The sequence below is a fragment of the Choristoneura fumiferana genome, chromosome 8, assembly GCF_025370935.1.
Source record: "Choristoneura fumiferana chromosome 8, NRCan_CFum_1, whole genome shotgun sequence".
Lineage (NCBI taxonomy): Eukaryota > Metazoa > Arthropoda > Insecta > Lepidoptera > Tortricidae > Choristoneura > Choristoneura fumiferana.
This window is the reverse complement of record NC_133479.1, coordinates 8,857,943-8,876,379: the sequence shown is the minus strand read 5'-3', so window position 1 is coordinate 8,876,379 and position 18,437 is coordinate 8,857,943. Positions and strand designations below refer to the sequence as shown.

General features: G+C 36.9%; 2 protein-coding genes across 3 annotated transcripts; one reads left to right on the top strand and one right to left on the bottom strand.

Moving 5' to 3' along the window:
• Positions 1–1,240: 1,240 nt before the first annotated feature.
• Positions 1,241–6,360, bottom strand: Uev1A (Ubiquitin-conjugating enzyme variant 1A). Its single transcript, XM_074091023.1, has 4 exons — positions 6,093–6,360; positions 5,827–5,969; positions 4,906–5,031; positions 1,241–2,273 (listed from the first exon to the last, which is right to left on the bottom strand). Exons 1-4 carry the CDS (start codon positions 6,115–6,117, stop codon positions 2,133–2,135), a joined length of 435 nt encoding a protein of 144 aa, XP_073947124.1. The 5' UTR covers positions 6,118–6,360; the 3' UTR covers positions 1,241–2,132.
• Positions 6,361–6,786: 426 nt separating this feature from the next.
• On the top strand, positions 6,787–18,247 carry scny (ubiquitin specific peptidase 36). 2 transcript variants are annotated; one of them, XM_074091022.1, is made up of 11 exons: positions 6,787–7,302; positions 7,558–7,779; positions 8,244–8,397; positions 9,130–9,304; positions 10,548–10,661; positions 10,746–10,910; positions 11,148–12,109; positions 12,302–12,560; positions 12,946–13,086; positions 13,392–13,501; positions 14,526–18,247. In XM_074091022.1, the coding sequence occupies exons 1-11, from the start codon at positions 7,032–7,034 to the stop codon at positions 14,560–14,562; spliced, it is 2,610 nt and encodes an 869-aa protein (XP_073947123.1). In that variant the 5' UTR covers positions 6,787–7,031; the 3' UTR covers positions 14,563–18,247. The 2 variants fall into 2 exon arrangements, with proteins under 2 accessions (XP_073947123.1, XP_073947122.1); XM_074091021.1 differs by having other exon boundaries at positions 7,555–7,779.
• The last annotated feature ends 190 nt before the right edge of the window (positions 18,248–18,437 follow it).

Genomic DNA, 18,437 nt, shown 5'->3' with positions numbered 1-18,437 from the left:
GGGCATATTTTACAACAGTTATGCAGTTGAGTTAAGACGGCATTAAGCTATTTCTGATGCGGGCGAAGCCGTGGGTTACGGTTAGTTATTAATAATAGAGCCGTGGTGGCCTAGTGGTTTGACCTATCGCCTCTCAAACAGAGGGTCGTGGGTTCAAACCCCGGCTCGCACCTCTGAGTTTTTCGAAATTCATGTGCGGAATTACATTTGAAATTTACCACGAGCTTTGCGGTGAAGGAAAACATCGTGAGGAAACCTGCACAAACCTGCGAAGCAATTCAATGGTGCGTGTGAAGTTCCCAATCCGAACTAGGCCCGCGTGGGAACTATGGCCCAAGCCCTCTAGTTCTGAGAGGAGGCCTCTGCCCAGCAGTGGGACGTATATAGGCTGGGATGATGATTAATAATAATAATTAAATAAAATCCGGCAAAGTGCATGTCGGGTCAATGTTAAATTTTGATGGATTATAATTCACTTGTGAAATTGAGAAGCTTGTGATAGATATTCCTTCAAAGTACTATTACTTATTCTGTGCCTCCAACGTGATTCCGATTTTTCAAGCCAACAGGCTAGTAGAGGGGAGAGAGACACTTGCCTCTAGTAACAATTGCTCCCCACATAGAAAAAGGATTATGGAAAACTTGTTTTTGAAAGTACCACGCAACGATATCCCACAATAGATTTAGCCAAGAAAAAAAACCTGTAGGGGAGGTACAGTCTGCAGCAGAAGTATATGAATGGTTGTAGTGCTCAAAAAAATCTAAACACTCCTATTACCTTAGCAGCAGAGTCGTGTATAGATATTTTCGGGTTAAAGATACTTTATTCTCAAAATAATTACATTAAATTCACTTTATGAGAACATTTAAACAATTCGAATTAATATTAGACTTAGAGCATGCAGCACACGACAATAAATGCGTACGATATTTTGAGCACCGTAACCGCTCATCCTCTTCTGCTGCTGGCTGTACCCTAAGAATTTTTCCTACTTGGTCGGTGTGGTTAGCTTAGCACACATACTTATGCAAAATTACGGTAATCTAGTTTCTAACTAAGCCGCGGCGGACGAACATGGCGAAACTGTAAGGGTTCATTGTGGGACTTTGGACCTTAAAAACGCTCATGTAGACTAGACTTGACCGTTTGCGATACGGTTACAAAATTTTAAGTGTTATCACACTTCGTAAAAGTTATTAGTACTTATTAGATGGGAAAATATAAATAATAGTACCGAAATATATGACAGTTTTGATTTATTTACCTTTGCTAGTTATACATTGGTAAAAATATTAATGCTATGAAACAAGTTGACTTAGCATTTGGTTGTCACAATAATTCACGAATAGTGGTTAAATTGGAGCTAATGTGTAGATTTAAGTTTACAAGCTTAACAGCAAACCAGGGCCCTGCCCACCAGTGGCCAGTACCTAATATAATAATGCTTGTGTATATTTAAAGAAACATTTAAAATATGCAAAGCTTTATAATTAACCAGTAGTACTTTATCTTATGTGCCTAAGAAATAAATCATTTCCTTAAATATTTTACACTTGATCATGTGATTACAAGAAAAAATAAGCTATTTCTTCTTGCATTATTCCTGTTACAAGATATTATTTTTAATTTTACAAAAAGACAAATTAAACTATTTAATTTTAAATACGACATGAGATAATAAAAAAGCAATTCTAAAATGCCTCTTCTATGAACAAGTTAAGCCGTTAGAAGCACACACGTCGCTTTAACTCCATTTGTTCATAAATAAAGGTAAAAATCACATACCTAAAGTACAGATGGTAAAACTAGCCTTATAATACCAAAAGCAAGTTTAACTTTTTTAAAGGCCACAATAATTTAGGTAATATGATAAATAAATGGGTGTCACCCTTTACGTGAGTTCTTAGGAGCCACTTAAAAATGATCCTTACAAATTCTATCCACCCAATCTACCTTGAAATACGAAACCGAACAGAGTCAAACGGATAAATGCATGAGATACGGAACCTGAGTCGATATAGGATAAAATTAAAGGACCACATCAGTAAGATAAAAGGATGGTAGCAAACCATGCCTAAGAATGGTGGTTCAGAGTAGATTGGGTCCGTGGAGACATGGGTACTGTGAGGAACTAGAAGGTGCTGCCCTCTGGGGGCTGCGACAGCTTCATGTTCTCCTTGAGGGTCATCAGACGCCGCAGCTCCTGCAGCACGGTCTTGATCGTGTAGTCGCGCTGCCACCGCGCGAGGATCGGGACTTGTCTATTATCCACCTGCACAAACCAAAGACGGCTCAGTTCATTGATAGAAACTACCTAATCAACCTTTTCAGAATGCTTATCACTAATTATTTTAAATCTATATTATCTTTATATTTAGAGGTAGGCCACTAGTATCTTAGATAAATTAATTGACACAATACAATTACTCTTTATTCTTTATTGAACACCACAATACCTTAGACCTGTTGATTGAATGTTCCCTAAAAATAAATACATAAAACCACATATATATTTAGAAGACAAAAAATTCAAAAACCTTAAAAATCCTATTCCGATTGTTAAGGAATAAATATAGTTTACTCATTTTATTATTATTATCAACAACACAAAATATACATAGATCAAATGATAGAAAAATTAACCTAAACTTATAATATAACCTACAAACTAAGACCTAAACATACATACATAAAATAAAAATCATTTATTTCAGGTCATTTTGGTAACCCATACATCAATATAAATTAAATTAAAACCAAATTAAGTTAAAAAATAATTAATGTTCGTCGAGTCTACATCCCACATAGTGATCACCTCGTGAGCCAAATCAAGGTATTTGCTGAGTTTGTCCTTCACGGCCTTCACGAAGTTCTCGTCATGTGGGATGGTGATGTCGACGAGCACTGCTTGGCGTTTTGGTCGATCTGCCAGCACGATATCAGGCTTATTGGCTACAATAGTCCTTTCCGTGACGACAGATTGATCCCAATAGTTTGGCATGATCATTTTCGAGAACTGGCGTAGGGACGGACGTACCTATAGTACAGCACCTCGGAGTCCACAAGGCCGTATCGAAAAGCAAGTTGCTGGTGGATAATGCTGGCTACTAAGTTAAGTCTGTGCAAATACTCGCCGTTATAGCAAGGAGAGAACAACCGGAGATAATATGCCAGAGTGACTCCCCGGGACGGCGACATGCCCGACAACTGTCGACTGTACCGTCCTTCAGGATATATCTCTGATAGGTGTTTGTCATGATAACTTCGTCAGCAATTGCACACAAAAAACCCTTGATTTCCCTAGATATCCCCGAAACGTAACCAGCCCACTGACGCGAGAAGGTTTATATCAGGCCCTGTTAGGGCCTTGTAAAACTGCCCATGTAGCTCCTTGCTCTTCCATATGTTCTTGCGGTCTTCCATGCTCATTATTATTACTATTATCTGCCATCAGTTGCAAGACTATAATCAGATCTTTGGAGGGAGAAGGTGGCGTTTGTAGAGAGGTGGACCATCCACCAGCTCTCACATCTTCAAGGGAATACCTGAACTTATATGCACAATAAATAAATGAAAATGATGATTGCTGAATACATTTGCCTAAAAAAACAAAAAAAACTAAAGAAGGCAAAAAATAACTAAAAAGTCAAAAGTGAGTTGTTGTTAATTGTGGCGTTCTCGGGGCCACCGCCTTTGTTCAGGAGTGGATGTCTTCCGGCTGATGATGATAATGAATATAAAGCTAAGAAGAATAATTTAGTAATATGTAAATAAAATTAATTCCTCCCTCATGCAAATGTCACCCACATATCTGTGTCAAACTGTACCATTGTTTGCTTAATAAATGTGTAATATTTGTCAATTGGTAAAAAAAAATGCCATCAAAAACATAACTTGTAAAAAAAAACAAGTCTAGCCACTCAGTTCTTCTACCATATGACTAAAAAGTTGTGAGATCCATGTAATACCAAGTGGGTTAATTTATTCATTCCCTACATAAGTTCCTTCCTTTTGTCTTAAGTAATTACGTAATTAGCTTACCTAACAACATCTTATAGTGAGTGACCATATCAATATTAAAAATCTTAAGTTATGATTATCTGTACAGTAGACTGTTAAGTATGACCTGAGTATATCAGTAGGCCGATTTTGATAAAAAAACATCAGATAGGGTATAAACTCGAAAAAAATAACAAAATAAACAATTTTTAGCAAATAAATTAAACTGCTTGCAAAACTGAAAATAATAAGCCTTTTTGTTTAACCTTAATCTAGGTACCAGTTTGAAGTTGGTGCCTCAGTACTAGCCAGCAGGAGTTGACCTAAAGCTGTCTGCCTGATGGGCTTCTATCACTCCTCCTGGCTCATGCTGAGGCACCAACTTTAACTGGTACCTAGATTAAGATAAAAAAAAGGTTTATTATTATTTTTGCTTTTCAGTTTTTGCAGCAGTTTAATTTTTTTGTTAAAAAGTTTTTCCAAAATAGTTTTGGATGCCATTGAAACCTGTTTCTAGGTTTTTATATAAGTCCTGTTTTTTTTAAACATACATTTCATTGAAAAATTTATACTTCACATACCAGTACATTCAGTACTTATTTTTATAATTGATTTGTCCCCTTCAAATAGCGAACCTATTGTGTTAAATATAAAGTTGTGATGACCTACTTGTGATGTATAGATAGCATTTAATAATATTGTAAATCTGTTTAAAAAAAATGTACCTCATTGAGTTTCTTGCCGGATTCTTCTCAACAGAGGTTTTTCCGAACCGGTGGAAGTTTTTTTTTTTGACATTCATAAGTGCTTGTTATAGCCTAAATTGAATAAAGATATTTTGACTTTGACTTATGAAGTATGCTCATACTTATGAGGTTACATTATTCCATATTTGTTATACTCACAAGTCCAGTCTGACTGTTGACACAGTTCATGTTGATCCTAGATATAAATCGAGCAGTTGGTGGTTCATCAGGGTACCGAGTGCCACATTCAATTTTAAGTGAATACATCCTATTTTCATACGGAGTCTGCAAAGAAGTAAACTGTTAGAAAATATACTCAGCTAAATATGCACAGCAATTACTGCATACATTTGAGGGCCAAATTTTTTGCCACTCAGTATATATATTAAGCTGATGATATTAACTTATGAGAGGTGAACTAAAACATTTGTATACATTGATCAAAACATAATGTTAATTATCTTAACTAATGCCTTACAGACATTGGTTGGCTCAGACACTGACACAATTTCTACAAGTGTCCAAAGCCTATATCAATCAGGAGTTAGATTTCTTTTGAGTTATTCAAGAATGCTATGTTTGACAATTTGAGTGTTACTACCAATTATTAATTCAGACAATTTCATTAAGAAAAAACATGTGGCATTACAATTTCATACAATTGACTTTTCTAATTCAGCTAGTATCATACTACACTACTGTAATTTGTTGTTGTGTGTAAAGCTTGAACTAATTTAAAGCTCTAACCATTGATAGCTACTATAAAATAATGAAGTAGGTAAATATTCCTATTACCTTAATATTTTCCAAAAAATATCTTACTCTTGAAAGACATTTATAGTCTAAATAAAAATTATAAGGACATTCCGATACCTACATTCTTGGCAAAGGTTAGATTACTAAATTACCACCATAACCTCTAACAATTAAGAAAACCTATGGTTTTTCAGTAAGTATTCACTATGTAGGTATTCAGTATATCATTGCATTTAAATGACTATTTAAAGTAAATTTCAGGGTACAGTTGAGTACATGCAGCAAACAAAAAAAAATACAAAAATAATACAGAAAACAAATTACCCTAGGGGGGCCAATTATCATGCCAGTCCAGTGAGTAAGAGTCATGTCATCATCGCTTTCGAGGCCCCAAGAAATAGTTCCATCGCCCACTCCCTTCTGACCTTGCTCAAGTTCTTCAAGAAGACGAAAGTTCCGAGGAACCACTGCACAACAAAAAGTGGATAAATTATACGAACAAAGAGTCACAGTGCTTAATAACCGAATATCACCAAGTTTATCGATTAGAAAATATGATTTACATCAATAAGAATAATCTAAATGCATACCAACGCCTGATGACGGATTCGCCATGATCACAATTTCACCGGCGCGCACAACTGAAACGGCTACCTACTTCGATTGTCTACTTAGTAATGCGGCATTTACTAAGCAGATACAAGTATTATTCCCTGAAATAATGACTAAGTGCTTTTCGATATTTCAATGGATTAAAATATATCCATTCATATCCAGTAATTTCTCAATCAAAGAAAAGAACAAGGTGACGGGAAGCAATTTTGCTGACTTTGACAAATGTCACTACAGAAGTACAGCAAACCCTACAGTGTCTTTAGTCTATGGATTAAAAAAGAAAATGGCCAGTGTTAAAAAAAAAACTTCCGGTGCATTATTTTTTTACTTGCAACACAGTTGCCTTGCTTTTTGGAAATGTAGAAAGAAATGAAAGAAAATCATATTGATTCCAAACGTAATGAATCAATAGCTACGCAGCCCGATAAGAAGGCCAAGAAGATTTTTTATCTTAATTAAGCATAAAAAAATAGTCATCTGTACGTTGCTTTTTCTTTTGAAAATAAAGGAAAATAATGGAAACAATAATAAACATCGGTGTCGTTAACCTGACAGTCGCAGCAAATCGAAAATGCGGCATGCGGCAAGCAAAGGCGGCAAACAAAAGCAGCGTATACTGTGTAGCCTGTCTGTGGTAAAATATATGCGACGTGATTGGTTAGTTCTATCGGTGGCGATTGGCGATCGCGCTCCTCTCGACCGTAGCTTTCTTTTCGTGCGCGTGTGACAAATGACGTTGGGTTGTTCTTTTCCTTTCCGTTTTCAGTACTGCTAAATTTTTTGAAATACACATGTTTTTACGGGAATTAAGTGTGTTTAAAAACATGTTTGACAAAGACTGTTAGCGGACATGGCTAAAATATAATGTGTTGTGTTGTATTTTTGTGAAGTGATAGTGCAGTTTTGGAGGTAAAATGCCCGCTTCCATTTGCGACCCAGTATCAAGCGCATTGCGTTTGTCTCTAACCGCAGATGAATCCCAAAGTTCATCTTTACTGGACAGTAGACTGTATTCTTCTGCAAAGAGTGTGCTTCTTTCAAAGATAGAATTTGAAGAATCTGGTGATTACCAGAGTAACGTTCTCGATGGACTGAAATCTAAGTACGTGGTGATCCGACCTAAAAAGCCAGTGTTGGATGGTAAATTACTGAAAAAAGATGGAAATGCAGTAAATCAGAATTCAGGTAATTATTCGGTACTACTCCTTCACATCAGTTGTCAATAGGAATGTTTATAATCTTACATGTGTCGTAGTGATAAGAGCAATGAGAGGTTATATTTTGCGATTGGTGTCACACTGTATTTACTATTACGTCGACGTTCCCTCGCGTCTGCTGTTTATCAGGCTGTTATTTCTACGAAATAATGATAATTTTAGATTGTATCGATCATGAATATAGATAAAAAAAATGTTTATAATTAATTGTTGTTTTCAGAAGGTAACAAAAGTGAAGATGGCTTACCAAAACCAAAGCGTGTGTTGTATCCTGTGGAGAAGGTGCAGCTGGGCTGGCAGGGTGCATGGGCGGCGGGCGCCGGCATGCAAAACGTGGGCAACACATGCTACTTGAACTCCACACTGCAGGCACTTTTCCACGTTCCTGCCTTTGCCAACTGGCTAGTCTCCGAGGGAACACATGCTGAAAAATGTAATCAACAGGGTAAATAATTTTATCTTATTTGTTTTGTTATTATTGTGACCAATAGATAATTCCATTTAGACCAACTTAAAGAACCATAAAATTATTATGAAATGTTTTGTTTTTATTACTTGTATGTTTGTTTAACAATTATAATAGTAAACATGCATTGTATAGTAATAATGTATTCCATCTCCTTCAGTTACTGTTTGCTTGACTGGTTGCTGTCACATATTTTGTTAACATTTTTGTATCTATACAATTTAGAAAACCTATAGGTCTATTTTATACTCATTGTGTTATGGTTACTATTCTACCAATGTGACTGTTTGTTTCTTTCTGAATAAATAAAAAAAAAATACTTAAAATTTCAGTATTTATCAGACTTGCACAAAAAAAAAGGTTTTTCTATGTAATTGCTGTAGTAAGTAATATTGCTATGCTGTAGTATATTGACTAAAATGATTATTATTTTCTAATTTCAGAAGCCTGTGTTATTTGTGGAATGCGTGCTACCTTAATTGCAACCCAGAAGAGTGGAGGAGCCCCTATCAAGCCTTGGCAGGTGTATTCAAAGTTAAGACTCATTTGCAGGCATCTCACGCCGGGCCGACAGGAAGATGCTCATGAGTTTCTGAGGTATTTACAATATAAATTTAGTAATTGCCACATTCATTAATACATTTAAACTATGTTAATCTTTTAACCTGTGGTTTGTGATGTGACAATTGTCTGGGTGATTCCACTTTAAACAATGTTCAATATAAGTATTTGAATTCTAGTAACACATTTTGTGATGCTAATAGTAAAATTAGAACTAAAATTGAAATCAAAATTAATCAACTTCATTTATTATTATTATTATAGCCTTTTTTCGAAAGGCGAAACATAGTGATACATGATACCAATTACGTTGTGACACCTTGTGTATATTTTAACCACCTATGTTGACAAATAAAGATACTTTGACTTTGGCTTTTCCAACATTTATACAATAGTTTTATTTTATAATTTTATAGATAGGTAGTTTAGGTGTCGAAGTGTCTTTGAGACACAAAGGCCTCTTCCAGATTTTTCCACTCTTCCCTTATTTTAGCTGTTCTCTGCCATAATGGGCCTGCTACTATTTTAATTTCGTCAGACCATCATTTTTTTTGCCTTCCTCTTTTTTTACCTACTTCCTTTACATATTTTTAGAAATAGTAAAATTTGTTAACTAAATGGATACAAACATTTGATACAATCAGTAAGTAATGTTTTTGTCAAAATGTAAAAAGAATTCTAACATAGTTCGTTGAACTGACATAGATCATTAAAATTGCTCTTTGAAATGTTTTCCCATGTTGATGAATATTTTAACTTTACTTCCAGGTATCTTGTAGAAGCGATGGAAAAATGTTATTTGTCCCGCTTTGTCAATTCTGACAAGCTGGACCAATTCAGCAAGGAAACTACACCCCTCAACCAAATCCTTGGTGGATACTTACGTTCTACAGTGAGATGTCTGGCATGCCACCATCTCTCAACCACCTACCAGCATTTTCAGGTGAGTCCATAGCGTCAATTACTTGTTGATGAATGTTTCTTATTTCAACAATGAAGAACCAATATCTCCTAACTGATAGATATTTGACATGCAATTGAAAACCTTAGCACCTCCCTAGCCAAATCTCCTAAGTTGCATGTTTTAGATTTATTAGTTAGGCGGTGTTGTTTCGTCCACATCAATTTTTTTAACATTTTTACCTTACATACAATCCATAACATCTATAATATAAAAGTGAACCACCAGAACGGGGAAAAAAAACGAGACTGAGCAGGATGGCGCTCTACAACACCATTTTGACATGTTTCTCCCAAACAACGCATTATTTCTCTGGAATTTCAAAGCAATTCGTTTCTTTGAACTTGGGAATCGCGAAAAACTTGAGAAAATATGATATTGGGTGTGTACATTTTGTATATTAAGCAAAATAAAATCACAAGTTCGAATTTCGAGCTAAAAACGAGCGATCTATTATTTATGCCAGTGTTGCCATTCAGGAAAAAAGAAATCTATTCATTATCCTGCATTGCAGTCTGTAAAGCTCTTTAACCCATTCATTGCCGCGCGCCAGATTACGTACTTTGCTGCGATGCCGACGCTTCTGCAGAACAGACGCCCATCGGCGTCAGCGGCATCCAGGGAAAGCTAAATTAGACGCCTATCGGCATTTTCGGCACTCCAGTTGCAGATTTGTAGATATGCATAAGAAACAGTGTTCGTAAACCTTTTGTGATTTTTTATTATCACTGTTTTTGTACAGAAGTAATGAATAATGTAAGTAATGAAAAATGTAATGTTGTCGGAAAAGTTCGTATTTAGGTATCTTGATACAATGAAAAAACATTATTCACTAGATCTATAAGCAGGTGACTGACTATTCTACTAATCCTTCTTATCCTACTTATTGTGTTATAATTATAAATGCGAAAGTTTACTTTATATTATAAATGCGAAAGTTTGTGTGTGTGTGTGTGTGTGTGTGTGTGTGTTTGTTTTGGACGGATTTGACATCTGGAATAACACATAGGCTACTTTTATCCCGATATTCCCACGGGATAGGGATAAAATCTAAGAAATAACAACCGCTGAGAGTCATGAAATATAAATTTTGGGATTTCCCAATGGAATTTTGTAAAATCCCGTAATTTCAATTGTAACTACCAGATCGAATTGTTTACGCGTGCGAAGCCGCGGGTAAATTCTAGTTAGTAATATAACTGAAATTATGTTTTGTCTGTTTCAGGACTTACTATTAGATATAAGGAAGCATTCAACATTAGATGAAGCATTGGATTCATTCTTCTCCAGAGAAAGGCTAGAAGACTTAGGTTATAAATGTGAAGCATGTAATAAGAAGGTATTAAATTTGTTTTATATTTAAACATTATTATAAAATATAACACTTATAATAACATTATTATAATAGCATATTTTATTTTAGGTATCGGCAACAAAACAGTTTTTCGTCGAGCGCGCCCCGATGGTTCTGTGCATCGCTTTGAAAAGGTTCTCTCTAGTGGGAGGGAAATTGTCAAAACATGTGCAGTTCAGAAAGAAAATATCTCTCAACAAGTACATGTTCAACAAGAATAGTCATCAACAATTGGTAAACTTTATGAAATATATAATTAAATTTGAATGTCACCTGTGCTTTAGCTACCTGACACATGGTGCTGTAGCTAACCATAAGTTCAATTAAATTGTATGACAAGTGATAGATCAATCAGAACACAATTTTTATTTATTTTATGAGTTCAGAGTTCACAACACTCAATTGTTAAGTGATATTTCCCTAATACTGTTAATTGAAATCTAAATACTTATAACCATTATTTGTCCACAGTCATATAAGTTAGTCAGCCTGGTGACACACCTGGGCCCGTCGCAGAACTGCGGGCACTACACGGCGCTGGGGCAGGCGCCCGGCGGGCAGTACTGCCAGTTCGACGACTCGTCCGTGCGGGCGCTGCCGCTGTCTGCCGTGCTCGCCACCAACGCATACATCATGTTCTTCGAGAAGGACGCCGGCGACGACGCGCCTCACCCCGCGCACCCCTCGCACTCCCCCCACTCTCCGCACGCCGCCGCCAGCTCCAGCGCCGTTTATGGACCGCAACTCCCCGACAATATCCTCCATAGAGACAAGAGCCCCCTCAAACTCGCCTACCGAAGTGACGAACGTAAACCTCCTACCTCCACGGAACCAACTAAATTAGAACCCAAGCCCATAATCCTCAACAGCACCCTCAGCAAGTCTTCCGAATCCTCCTCTTCTAACACCGAACCTTGGGTCCTGAAACAGAACGGCGAAGTCGAGAAAGTCTCGCAGCCCAAAATATTAAATGGTTTAGATAAGTCGAGCAGACTGGATGAAGATAAAAAAATAAGTTTCGTCATAAAGAGGCCGAGTGGCGAGGAGAATGGTGCGAAAAAGCCCAGCTCGGAACTCAGATCGATGCCCAGTATTAGTGTTAAGTCCCCTGAAAAGACGAGTAAACTAGTTAAGCAATCGAAGTCGCCTTTAGAAAAATTGGAAGAGCAGATGAATAAGAATGATTTTTCGAATCATATACAAAGGAATGGAAGTACGAGTTCGAAGTTGGTTCCTTACGACTCTGAGTCGAGTGGGGACGAGCGAGACCGCGTTAGCGAAGACAGGGGGAGGAAGGAGGGTAAAGATGATAGCCGGAAGTCCAGGCCAAGCGCTGCCGTGGCCACCAAAGCCACGCACCTCGTGTGGACTGTGTCCAGTGAGAACAGCGGCCCGCTACTCAGCCCGAGCCTCAACGGCGTCACCAATAAAAAGTTAGTCCCCACCCCACACTCACACTTAGAACTCTTTCGCTTGCTGTCTATAAATGAGTAAAGTAACAGTTCCTAAATAGTTTTTGCGTAATTAAATAATACCTTTGAGATTAAATACTGCGATTAGTTAGATATATATACGGAAATCTGTTCAGAACCATATCCAATATTAATTTGTAATTATCTCCTCAGAGTAAAGGAAAAAGACGAAAGGCGGACGGAAAACGAGCCAAGTCCGAACACTAGCGTCAGCAGCATGTCCCCGCTGAGCGACCGCAGCGAGTCGTCAGCCGCACCGGCCGCCCCCGCGCCCGCCGCCCCCGCCCCCGCCCCCGCGGCCGGCCCGCTCGCGGCGGCCGAAACCGCGCGCCAGCTGCAGGTGTTGTCCCACCGCGGCTACGGAGCGCCTGTCAACACGTGGAGCGGAACACACAGCGTGATGTCGAGACAGGTAGCACATGTGGCGAACATCTAACTAAATAATCGATGAAGGTAAAAGACAACCTTGCGCTTCGCAAAGAAGCAAAAACAGTAGCTATGATCCGAGGCGTGCATTGAGTATGAGCAGGGTAGGCAGTGCACTTACCCCTTGGTACCCTTATGTGGTTGGTTGCGGCGCGGTGCTGCAGCGCAAACTAACGCTGTCTACCTTGGAATTGACCCCATACACGCCTATGACACGACCATTATAAGATAACAATCGTTAAATCTCGCCTCGGATCAGCAACTTGAATTCAATGCTTGGCCTGCAAATGAGTATCAAACTTTAAAAAAAAGACCTCTTGATAATAAGAAACGTTGACACCAACGCGATTACAAGTATTGTTTGTTGATAGGTATTCGAAGAGCGTCGCGAGGAACGCAAGCGCGCGCACGAAGCGGCCGACGAGATGGATCGCGGCCGCGCCAAAAAACTCAAGACGTTTCACCACTACAACAACCGGTTCAGCAACAACAGGCATTATAATCCCTTCCAGGTCAGTGTTCAAGCCAGTTTAATAAATTTTTGCCCTCTCGATCCCAAATTGTTACTTTTTTTTCTAGATGTTTATGGGCGGTGGTGATCTCTTACCATCAGGAGACCCACCTAGCTCGTTTGCCATCCAGTCGAATAAAAAAAAAACACAATGGGCTTGCATTCTCATAGAGATTACCAGTGCTTTTGGAAAGACTGTCTTCGCCAATGTCAGAAAGTCATTCTTACAATTTACAATGTTCAGCATTTGGGGCTTTATACACCATTTTATACAATGCAATAATCTAAACTAATTTTGCTTGATAGGAAAAGCAGAACAAGCCTCATTGGGGGGGCAACTTCAGGTACCGCGGCGAGCGCCGGCCGCCGCACACGTTCAACAAGCACCACAACAACTACAAGCGGTTTAATAACAGGTAACAACACTAAATATACTGAGGGACTGATAAACTGATGCAGTTTATTTATCTTTAATTTATACAATAAACAACTATTTATGATCTAAAGAGTCATCAAAACTCATTCGATATTACGTCATTTGTCGATTAGATGTTAAATTCTAGTGTATCTTTATTGTAGATGTAGCTGGTAGTTATCCCATCGAAAACCTGCAGATTATCGACCAATTCGATCGCCTATAAGCCGTCTTTTAGTCAGCGTCGACATTGGCAGAATTACCAAAAAGCTCACCTTTTCCTAAGTTTTAATTGTAAAAATTTCTTTACTAAACGACAATGGTTGTATGCAGTTTTAGATTGACCGTCAACAATGCTCTTCACTTTCTGATATCTAGTTATCAATGGTGAAATTTTTAGAAATACTATTCTCATACAAACATTTAATGTAGTCGACAAGATGTATTACCTAAAAAACCAGCCAAGAGCGTGTCGGCCACGCCCAAAATAGGGTTCCGTAGCCATTACGAAAAAATTAAGTAATATTTTTCTGAGGATTTCGTATTTTATACGGAATCTTCCAAGTTTAGGTATATTTTATACCTTAGGCTGCTATTTAAGAGTAAAACTACTAATAATTCTCAAGCAAACTTAGCCGTTATAGTTTTCCTTGAAAGTTTGATATACTTACTACCATCTTGAATTTTTTCATATTTTGAATGCTCGATTTTCATGAAAATTTGCACTTTAAAGTTGAATATTTCGCAAAAAAATTACTAAATCGAAAAATCGTCTAAGCAAACCCCTAATGGTTTTAAAAGACCTAACCAACGATACCCCACACTATAGGGTTGGATGAGAAAAAAAAACACCCTAACTTTACGTCCATGGGAGGTACCCTAAAAATTTTTTTTTGGATTTTTTTATTGTCCATTGACAGACATTGCGAAACTATAAGGGTTCCGTTTTTGCCATTTTGGCTCCGGAACCCTAAAAATGAAATCAATTCAATCGACTTACGTCTTACTACATGTGATTGTTCCAGATACAACAACGGGCACCACTATCCGCGGCATCATTGACCCCGGCTGGCAAGTGCGTGCTTCAATATGTACATATAGCATACGAACTTAATTCATAATGTAAAATTATACATAAGGCCCTTTGATAGGTTATACTCCAGATATAGCATATTACCTACAAACGCAAATTGAATTATTGAACCCAATGTATTTATTATACAAACCTAATAACAACAAACCGAACCACCATAATCATATTAGTCTAAATTAAACTTTAAGTTAAGAAGTTATAACTTTGATTTAAGTATCCAACTGTTTGATCTTGTTACACTTCGAACTTTACAAACTTATGTCGCGATGTATAGACAGTATTCCAAAACACGATAGCTATGCGAACAGGAATTATTTTCACAAGATATAACTATTAAAATCCACTTAGAACAACTGTATTTTCAGTCACGTTGGGTTCGTTATGCCACATGACACTAAGACAGTGAGAACTACAGAACAGTATGGAACGGAGTTGATTTTCTGAAGTTCTGAACTATACAATTTTAATATTACAAGCTTTTGTTTCCGCTGTCTGTCTGTCTGTCGTAATGCTCTATCTTTTGATAATTTACTACAGTAGACGACACGAGAGAGAAGCTAAAATCATATTTCCCTCTTGCTTGTTTGAGAAAAATGTGAGCAAGAGAGTATAATATGCATGTTTTCCGCTATCTGTCATATGATTTTTATATTTACGAAAACGAAATACATCCTAATGTATCCAATTTGAGCTAATCAATATTTCATTCTCCGACGATTATGCATTTCTTTATCAAATATCAAAATGGCTTAAACAAGTAGAAATAACATAGATTGAAAACCTACTCACTAAAAGTACGACTATCATTCCTAGTGGTTTTGTGAGTGTTATTATTTGAGGCACCGATTTGCTTCGATGGTCAGCGCATAACTGTGCAGAAGATTTCTCAGTCATTTTGAGAACAAATGCTGTATTGTCTAACGCGCTGATTTTCGAATCGCGTTCACCATCTCTTTCTACCTCGTCTTATGCCGTGCGACAGAAAGTAGTGAAAACGATTGTGATTCTCAAGTGTGTTGGACAATAGGCCTCTGTTTTGCCGGCTTACATTCTCAAGGCTGATGTTAAATCTTGGGTATGATTGATCGAAGGTAAGGCCGATTATAGTATAATAAATAAAAATCTAGCATCAAACCTAAACGAATAACATTGTCGCGCTACCACTTAGGAGTTCAAAAACTAAACGAGTATGTATGCAGAGAATTATATAAAATGATAGTTACTGCCAAAGTCAGTCTTTTATATATATAATACATATATATTTCTGACAGGGTATATATATATATATATTATACCCTGTCAGAAATCTCCATTGTAATCCCTAAAGAGGTATTATAGTAATGTAGTCGATACATCAGTTGTGATCTAATCATTACAAAATAGCAATAACTAATTGCATATAAGAACTATTTTCTATCCATATAAATTACGCTAATTGTTACCTCGCTGGATAAGTAGCAATTGTACACTCTGTAGTTGTCAACACGACGAGATATTAAGATCCAAAAGTCATGTTTTAGTAAAATCCTATATCTTGCTTAAAAAAGGCGAAGAACGCGGTGACAAGTATTTATTATTTTCAAGATTGGCTTAATAGTCATTTAAGTAACCGTTAACCGTTATGCGTACTGTTTTGTGACATCTGGTTTGATTCTTTTGTGATTGCCTTTTTTATTTAAGGAGCACGATAATAGCAAAGATTGAGTTAACTGCCGTATTCAAAGAACTCAATTAAGTGCTAATTCAGAAACATGGCCCATTTTTTTTGTAAGAATAATCGGATCTATATAATTAAATATTAATCAAAGTTTCGTGAGTGTGGCAGTAAGTCATCTGTGGCCAAACTTAATGAGGTGTAATGAATTAGTTAAAAATGCACTTATGTTTGTTTTGAATATAGGCACTTGTTTATTGTATTTGAAGTATTCAGGCAGTAAGTACAGAGTGATCTGTTAAGTGTCAGGCAGGGTACGTTCACACAATGCAGCGGTCCGTTTTATGATATCGCTGTTTATTCAGCGCACGGTATTTACACACGGTATACAGTAAGTATATCAGCACTGAAGTGTGAACTCGCTCATACAACTACTTACGCCATCGATAAATCAATATAGACATGATAAATCGGACCTTTGCTTGAACATACTTTTAGATTTTGTGATACTGTTTTGGTAACAATTAACCATAAATATTCATTTGTCATGTAGCGGTCAGTGATACTTTATTTGTTTAGTTTGTTAAATGGGTGGGCCCAACAGCGCAAATATGTATGAAAGCGATTAGCGGAGTCACCCACCCACCCATCAGTCAAATGAGTTCAACATTGTAAATAGAAAAGAGCTTTTCCACTTTTTTATGTGGTATTATTAATTTCAAATGGGGAAAGTACTAACTGTAAAAATAATAACAAAGGCGTTGTCCCTCCAGTACAGTATGTACTATAAGAAATATTGTATCTGCATTTACGTATACAAAATGCTTTTTGTCAGGCAATACAATGTATCGGTGCACGGCTAGCATGGTGGCGATACATCGTATGCACGTGGTGTATATCAGTAAGTTTGAATTTCCATAACCTGTATTTATTGTCTCGTGCAGATGTTTCCTTGTCGTGTATTTAATATATTTTACTCGGAAGCTTGTTAAGTTAAAATATTTTTTTTGAACATTTGACGTCTTTATAAAATATTATGACTTAGCCCTGGAGTGAAAACTTGAGTTAGTCGCACACACACACGAGGTGGTTGTTGTGTGTGTTAAATAAAAAATGTTTTGTTTCAGCAAATGGTTTTTCTGTACATTTGTCAGACCGTTGTTTTCAGATATTACTTATTAATAATTAACTAACTGCGCACGAGCTTCGTTTCAAAGCGAAGCTACCATTTAACGCTGCAAGTTTGTCTATCGGCTCAACTTTACTAGATTAATTTTGAGACTGTTACTCCGTTTTGATTTGCTTTAATTCATAACCAACTTTGATACACAAACTTGAGTTAGGTTAGACCGGACTAGGTTCTTCGTGAAAAATCTATTCTAATCTAATATTTTCACCACTTTTAATTACTACTATTGTTTTACATTTAAAGTAGTTACATGTTAATGTTTTACCGTTTCTTTGTGTATTTATAAAAAAAGGACACATAATATTATTATGTGTAGCTATTATACCGGTCTTATCTTAGAATGTGTGGAGGTTTCGTTGATCAAACAATTTTGTCTATTTTAGACTTTGTCCCGTCCTTGTACTTTGACTTCCATTTATTGTTATATTACCTCATAAACAAATTTTCCCCTTACGTCATGCTATGTAAGTTTGGTTTATCATTAACAAAACTTGATATATTCGCAATATTTCGCTAGGCAACGTTGCAGCGACAGTCAAGTAACTACTCTATATAGTGCCCTGAAATGGTTATAAAAACGGGATCTTATGGGTAGATAGATACGCGCTAAACGCCATTAATTAAGGTCTTTAATCAGTGGCATTTATGCAGATCAGTTTGACGTAATTGTGGTAGTTAGTCTTAATTTGACTTCAATTATAGAAAAATAATAAAAGTAACTAGGCGTTTGTAAGAATATCGATGTGGGTTAGTTACACATTTTGTAATATCCAATGAAACGCATAAAGAAGTAAAAATTCTATACAACCTGCATAGCGTTTTATTTATTATTTAGTAGGTATTTGTGAGTTGCGTGTCTTGCCAGCCCCCTCGCTGCGCCGTTAAAATTTCCTTTGGAAACGAAACCTTACGAAAACGGACCAAAGGATTTAAAAAAAAAAAAATGGAGCTTACAGTAGAGTAAACTTGTGAGCAAAAATTTGATCAATAAAATCTGAACA